Source organism: Bombus vosnesenskii, unplaced genomic scaffold (assembly GCF_011952255.1).
Source record: "Bombus vosnesenskii isolate JDL3184/JDL3185 unplaced genomic scaffold, Bvos_JDL3184-5_v1.1 scf7180000014902, whole genome shotgun sequence".
NCBI lineage: Eukaryota > Metazoa > Arthropoda > Insecta > Hymenoptera > Apidae > Bombus > Bombus vosnesenskii.
In genome coordinates, this window is record NW_022883712.1 from 32062 (window position 1) to 40072 (window position 8011).

Sequence of the window (8011 nt, forward strand, 5' to 3'; positions counted from 1 at the left end):
AAACCACTCTGGACATTAATTAACTTTAAACGTTATTGATTAATTAAAGAAACCAACCATTGTGTTGATTTTTACATTTTGAAAAATTGTTATCCACTTTTGCTTTGTTTAAAAATTGAAAAAAAATACGTTTATTGTAAGTCACGAGTATCTCTTTTATTTATTTAAACTTTAAATCAAATATTACAATTTATAAATATATCATTTATTTAGATATACTTGTAATATCTGTTTTATAAGTTTGTACAACCATTTATCTATTTATCTATTTTATTTGCACATAATCTTTATAGACTGATTTTGTAAAGAATAAAAAATTGTGATTCTATTTAAAAACGATCGTGTCAGACTCAAGTGATAAGCGATATATATTTCAGCGATATATATATATTCAGATTTCACCATCACATAAACGGTGCTATTGGAAACGTTTCACAATAGACGTCTTATAAGCGCCTGCGATGTCCGTCATATGTAAAGCTATACCACTGAATCACGGCCGCCATTTAGTGATTAAGGTCGATCACTTAGAGTTGTTAATCCGACATAATGGCGAGCAATACATCGAAGACATTATTGGAAACACAGTTACAGTTTAATTTCATTGAACTTATTTGCAAATAAATGTGTACAATATATTTTAGAGGTTTTAAATATTATTGCTGACTAAACTTCGCGTCTGCGCATCATCTTTCTTTAACTTTTTTTGCATTTTCTTATCGACGCATGAAGACGAAATGCGTAAATTTTATTATTTATTTAAACATTATTATATTGTGCTCAAAGTAGCGGAATATCGTTCTATTATCAATATATGAAGAACTAAAAGAATTAAAAAAGAATTAAAGAAATATGTAGTTCAATCAATACTTCGTGTATTTTTCTATCTCCACAAGACAACATCCGGACCAGTTACGCTTACAGTATCAACAAAGATTTGTCCAGCCATACGGAATAAGTCGTACTCAGTAGTTTAAAAGTATTAACCGCACAAACTCCAGAAACACTTTTGAAGTAACTTTCGAACCAATAAATCCCCGAACTAAGAACTGTCATATTTCGTCTCTATTTATCGAATATTGTGAGAAAATGCAAAAAAAAAAGAAGTTAAATAGAAAAAGTACTTGGAAACTTAAAAGAAAAAATCTCGAAAAATCTCTTAATACTTTTTACTGTCGTCTTGAGACGCACCATGTGTTAAGCTTCTTCGTAGTTACAACTTTTACCGCAGATGTAACGAACTGACAAATGCTTCGAATGGCGCGCGCGCGTCAACGCCTACACTTAAATTTTAAATAAATGTTTTTAAACAAATGTTTAAAATAATACATTAAATGTATTAACTTTCTTGCGCAATTTCATTTAATTTCTTACGATATGGAGGGTTTAATTACGTTTAAGATATCTATTTGAATCTTTTAAATTCGAAGTTTTTTAAAAAATTACCTTAAACTTTATAAAATTAAATCGTTTTTCCACTTTGTTGTATCATAAAATAGTTACTTAAATTCAAACCTTACCGTCGTCTTGAAATATTCTATATTTTCCTCGTCTTAAAAAATCTCCCTACAGAAAGAATAAAGAAGAATAAAATCCCATACGTTAAATTTCGCGTGATTGATGGAATATATAACGATAACGAGAACTAACTAGCGACAACAAGCAACCATTAGCAAGGACAACTGGCGACTATAACCGTCGTCACTATGATGTATGGCGACTAAAGAGAACAGCCAGCAACTACGGATGACATGTAACAACCAACTGCCCCACTTCTAAAAGGCAACTAACTTGCAAACCCTTTGATGGTTTCTGTAGCGTGATATACCCCTTGAACGTGGTTAAAGAATGTGGTCGCCGCTGGACGGCGGTTTGACAGCAGAGCGATCTCGCCAATTCAAAGCTTGACATTACAAACTACCGAGAATCATTAGGCTCGTTATCGAGCATCTAGCTTTCAGAAGGTGCTTTATCATATGATATGACTTCACGATATTTTTATAGCAAGAAGAATGGCCAACCTCTAACAAAACAAATTTTTACTAAGTGCTGCATGTGAGCTGCAGGCCGGCCTACTAGGGAAATTTGACGAATGAATAAACTAAAATATATACGAATATATTCGTTATATCATAAAATGCTCGCATTATGTTCTCTAACACCATAGAGGAAACTAAATTTATATATTAAAAAATTGGAATACCCTCGTACTTCGCAGTCCATGTGTCCGAGCGATGAATTCCCTCCAAACAAGGAAAAACCAAAGGGAGGTCTTCTTCGAAGGACGTGAGAGGGTAAGGGAAGCAACGGGAACGATGATCACGCGATATACTGGCGGCGTACGTATAGAACGGCTGTTGCGAGAGAGTTCGCAAGAAACAAGAAGAAAAAAGGAATCGTAGGCCGACGCGACTATACGCTGTCGACGGACAAACAGCGACTGAGCCTAACTGAAACGAACTCTGTCGCAGTATGAGCACAGGCTACGTTCGCGGGTCGATCGAACACGTTCTGCGCCTTTCCTCGGCACCAGCGTCAAAACCACCCTCGACGAGCGCAACGCACTGGTGCACCTGCAATATTAACCACTGGTCTTTCCTTTTTCGCGCGATATTATATCAGCACCTATGATACCATTTCAAAGACCGCAATCAAAACATTAAATACCGCATTAAAGCCATACAATAATTCGCAATATTCATTCGTAAACGTTATTGTATATGTGCTTAATTAATCGTTATTATGTTTCGAATGATTTACTACCTCATATTCCATAAGCAGATATATGGTTCATTTTCATCTCAAGTACGATATAATTTGTAACAAATATTTATAATTCACAATATTTATAATTCATTGGAAATATTATTCTATCACGGTATAGTGGTCAAATTTCACATAAATCACAAACATATGGTAGTCAGAAGCTATACTCACGACATGACAAATCATGATGATGTCATGAAAATGGCGTCCGTCCATATATATTCAAACGCAACGAACAAGTTCGAACTTTTCGAGAATAAACGATTTGTTCGATAACATCTGTCGCGAGCTTCTCTTCCTTTAACGATAACAATTGACAACTAAAGCTCGAGAGGCTCGTAAGGATGAACAGCGACCAGTATCTAGAAGCTATGTACTCACCTGGGCAAGGAGCCTCCAACACCAAGGACGTTGGAAGTTTCGAGAAGCGAAGATGGAAACTGAAGTAGCACGTCAGGTCAACTCTGGCAAAAACTGCTAAAGAAAGAAAAATCCAACTAATTTGTTTCCAACAATAAAATGAAATTAATTTGTTTCACAAATTATTAACTGGATATTATTCAAAAATTATTCAAAATTCGCTTGATTGATTCGGGGCCCGGGACACTTGGGTCATGCCATTTTGGTAATGGACGAAAATGGCAGAAGGAAGAACGACCGTTTTTTTTCATATTTCTCTTTCCCCGGGAAACGAAAGAATGCCCGAGCACCTTGTTTCATTTCTTCTCGACATCAATTTCAATCTTTTTAAACGAAATATAATCTGAACGATGAAAAGTTCATTCAAATAATGCTCCGCGCCAGACACTCACGAAAATTAAGAAGAAACACGGAAAATTCGCGAATAAAACGGATTTCTTTGTCCCAGTGAGATAATAAATCTCGTACACGTATTGGTTTTTAAAATCAATATATCCACCAATGTGCACTCGTTTAACAAGGGTGATGGAACGTGCCAAAAACCTCTCAAGAGGGTCTTGGCAACGGAAGAGTCGAAAATGTCACAATTATGAATGAAAAATTCGAATAGTTGCTGATTTTACAGTCGAAACCGATAAAGAACCCCAGATATTCCCCCAATTAATTTACAATAAATTCGCGAAAATGATCGATTGCTGACGTCATTGTATTCTAGAAAGATTGTAAAACGATAAGAATTTATTGAAAAAACTTATATTCGATGATAACACTTCTAATAAGAATACTAAGAGGAGCGATTCTGTACTCACCTTCCTGCCTCGAAGTACCGAACGCAATTAACCGTCCGCCCAGGATGGAACCGTTCGGAACTTTTGTAAGTCACTTCACGGCCGCTGCTTATGGTGGAAATGTAATAGATATAAGTACAGAGCGCGTGAGCGAACTAAAAGCGCGATAGAGAAGTAGAGAGAGGATGTTCCGTCCTTGTCTAATGACGCGCACTTGTACAGGAAATATGTAACAGCGGTATACGAGCAGCGTCAGTGTCCACCAGTGTGCATGCCTGATTAAACAAGGACAGGAAGTATCTATACATGGTGTTCTCTTTCTATTTCCATGTTGCATCCATCTTACTATACAGTACACACACTCAGCTATTCCATCATTATATTTGTGCGTTGCTTATGTGTGAACCAAACATTTCCACGACAACAAATCGTTTGTCTCTTGTTTGATGCTCGGTTTTCAACGGAGTTAAAAGAATTTTTTAAGAGAAACGTAATGGACGGGTTGTTTTTAAAGTAATAAACGGAAATTCTCGTATCCATGGAGAAACGATAGGCGATTTGAAAGTATCACTATGAACGGTGATTTATCGATGCAAGGTAGTATGAATAAGATATTTTATAATCTGCGAAAAAAGGTAAGGAATATTCCAGATTTTAGATTTTAGAATTTCCACGTCACAGACGAGTGTGTTTTGTTATTTGATTTGTAATATTGCTGCAGTTCTCTTAATAGCTGTTCGTTTCATGCGATACTCGCACATAGTATCTATGACTTTTGCTTCTAACAATTTTTATAATTAGGCTGTATCAAATATTTTTAACGTTCGTGTTTCATGAAAAATCATGTGTAACTCGTTGAATTCGCAAATGTAACAAAAAATTCCATGAAAAACCTTATATTATTGTAATTAAAAAATAATTATATTAGGAGGAGAGTCGTATTTCGGAACGTCATCGGAACATATTATACCTTGTATGTGATTATTTGGAACACAATGGGTGAGTATATTATAATTAAAATATATTCCTAGTTCCAATTCTTTTGAATAGTGTCAGTGACCAATCGAAATAGAAATCAGTGGACATCATGGAAAGAGAAGGCGAAACCAAATTTGAAAATTCGACATCGGTAATTCAGTAGTTAAGAATAACTCAATCGATAATGTAGATTAACTAGTTATAAACAAATATATGAAGTATAAATTCAAATTATTCTTATCCATCTAAAAATTGAAAATTAAAAAGCAGAAGACAAGAAATTATCTTCGAGGATTTATATAGTAAATACATTCTTTTGCCTGTCTTACCTAGAGATAAAACAGTTGTTTGATGGTTATCTTATAGTGTTCAGTCATTGCGAAAAATATTTTTAATTAGTTAAAAACTATAATTAATTAAAAACTACATTTTTTTATGTATATAGACGTTAGCGATATTATTCCGGGAAGCTCGTCTATCTCCCGAACATCGGGTTTGCGACAACATCGATTTGGAAATTATCGTTGCAGAGTGTGAAAATTATTACAAGATGAAATTTCAAAAATATCCCATATTGTGTAAGAAAATAACTGGAAGGGAAATGACGAGGGAAGTGACAAATGCAAGCAATACGTAAGAATTTAAATTATTTAACGATATTAAACGGTATTCAACGTATTCAACGTATTCAACGTATTACAATATGATCCAGTGTTTGTAGAAGTATTGAGACAAAAGCCCAATCTGTTAGTAAACAAGCGAGAAGTGAGCCTGTGAAAGAGACGAATCTACAGCAGAAGATAACTGATGACAATACGAATCATATTAATCTCGCAATGACAGTGACGTCAATATTCCCCAATGAGAGTGATGGACGTTTATCAGAAGAGCTATTTAACGTCCCAATGGAACAATCCATGCAATCGAAGATATTGAAATGCATTGAAAAGCTTTATTCAGATAATCCGGAATTACGAGGCTGAGGACATCTCATGCGTAAGTTATTTTCGATTAATATACATATCGTAAAGCTTTTAAACGATAAAATTCCCGTCGATAAACCGTCCAACGTATATCGACGCTGACGTGATTTCAGTAACGCTTCAAATATCAAATTACGTAACACTTACTTAATATAGAGAAGACGCCATTTTATCTTTGTATCGTCACAGGAGATCATAGTAAGCAAATTAAATGTACATTGGGATGACGTTATAGGCCTAGAGGAATGTAAAACCGCTGTTAAGGAGGCCGTTGTGTATCCCCTTAAGTATCCTATCTTTTTTGATGGTCCGTTTTCCCCCTGGAAAGGTATTTTGCTGTACGGCCCACCTGGTACAGGTAAGATACTCGTATTCTTTTCATTTCTGTACGTGTTTACAAGAAATATACAAAACAGGGAAACCGAAGTTAGCGAAGGCAGTCGCGACAGAATGCCATTGCACCTTTTTTAACATAACTGCCAGCTCATTGGTCAGCAAATGGAGAGGCGATTCCGAGAAGTATATACGTGTAAGTTGCTTTGTCTATGTAAGTTTCTTTGTTCCTTTGTCTATGAAGGAGAGATTCTAGGTATAAAAAGATTTGATTTTATTTTTCGTCATTTATATATAAATAGAATAGTTGTTTGGAAAACGAAATGATATCATATTCGTGATGAGGCAATGAATTTAAGGAATTTCGAATATAATATTTAATGAATAATACATTTGTTAAACTGAACAGGTTTTATTTGAACTTGCCTATAGTCATTCGCCTACAATTATTTTTATCGACGAGATTGACTGGATCGCCACAAATAAAGGAGACTGTATATTGTCTGAACCCGCAAAGAGATTCAGATCAGAACTTCTTTCTAGATTGGATGGATTAGTGTCTAATGAGAATTCTAATGTAGTTCTTCTGGCTACAACTAATTCCCCTTGGTACGTATATCACGTTATTTCAATGTTTTCTAAGTAGAAAATATCGTAATATTTCTCCAAATTCCAAATATGTTATTGTGTTGTTTGAAGTATTCCTTCATTATTATTAGTATAATAGAACGATAATATTTATTGTAAATATGTTATTAGGGGCATTGATGCAGCTTTACCCAGGCGTCTCGAAAAGCAAATATACGTATCATAACCCAATGAAGTTGCTCGACTTGGTATATTCAAATTATACCTTAGCAACCACTTATTAGAAAATACAGATATTGTAAACCACATAGTAAAATGTACTGAACGATATTCTTGTGCAGATATAAAATTGCTTTGTAAGCAAGCGTGGCTACTAGAAATAAGCCCGATATGGAGGAGACTTGAAAAGAAAGAACCACCTGTTACCACTTTGAAATATGAATTAAAAAGTTATGAAATATTAGCAAAATTGTTAAAAAAAATGTCACCTACAGTTATGCAAATAGATAAATATGATACGTGGAACAAATAAATACGCAATCGTAAGGGCAGATATTGAAAAATATAAATAAATGGATTATCGTTCGAGAAATCATTCGCATGTGTGTGCATGTGTGTATGCGCGCATGTGTGTGCGCGCATGTGTGTGCGCGCATGTGTGTCATGTGTGTCATGTGTGTGCGCGTGTGTGCGCGCACGCGCTGTAGGCTAAGTTTAAAATGTTCGGTTGTATTATATCCTTGTATTATATATGTCGGAGATGAAAGGAAAACCGGAGCCTTCCCTTTGCAATTTTGAGGAAGCCTTCTAATGCTTTAGCCTAGATTTTATCATAACTGCAATTAAGCAATTGTCATTTGTAATTGTTTGATATTTGTGAAAGCGAAAGTGGGTTCGAGATGACAACTGGTCGCCGAACGTAGCCACGGTCACGGGATAAACGTTTTGCCTGACGAAGGTGTGGATCGGTTGTATTGTTCCCCCTAGAAATCACATAGAATTGTACTTTAGAGATGTCGATATAATGGGACACACGTTGTATTAGGAATCAATCTCCAGACAGAAACTGCCTAGTAACGACGTTTGAATCTTTCTCGATGTTTCCAAACAGTATACAACAAACTTTTGACAGAAATTGCCTGGCAACAACGATTG

The 8011-nt window shown here is 35.3% G+C and overlaps 1 protein-coding gene and 1 long non-coding RNA gene across 3 annotated transcripts; one reads left to right on the forward strand and one right to left on the reverse strand.

Annotated features, from left to right (window-relative positions):
* Positions 1-3039: 3039 nt before the first annotated feature.
* LOC117240778 lies at positions 3040-4439 on the reverse strand. Of its 2 annotated transcripts, none has more exons than XR_004494789.1 (2): positions 3996-4439; positions 3040-3240 (listed from the first exon to the last, which is right to left on the reverse strand). It is a non-coding gene; the product is annotated as an uncharacterized LOC117240778 (long non-coding RNA). The 2 variants fall into 2 exon arrangements; XR_004494788.1 differs by having other exon boundaries at positions 3040-3243.
* Positions 4440-5673: 1234 nt separating this feature from the next.
* Positions 5674-7264, forward strand: LOC117240779 (katanin p60 ATPase-containing subunit A-like 1). Its single transcript, XM_033506818.1, has 4 exons — positions 5674-5948; positions 6125-6464; positions 6678-6877; positions 7028-7264. The coding sequence occupies exons 2-4, from the start codon at positions 6240-6242 to the stop codon at positions 7080-7082; spliced, it is 480 nt and encodes a 159-aa protein (XP_033362709.1). The 5' UTR covers positions 5674-5948; positions 6125-6239; the 3' UTR covers positions 7083-7264.
* Positions 7265-8011: the final 747 nt, after the last annotated feature.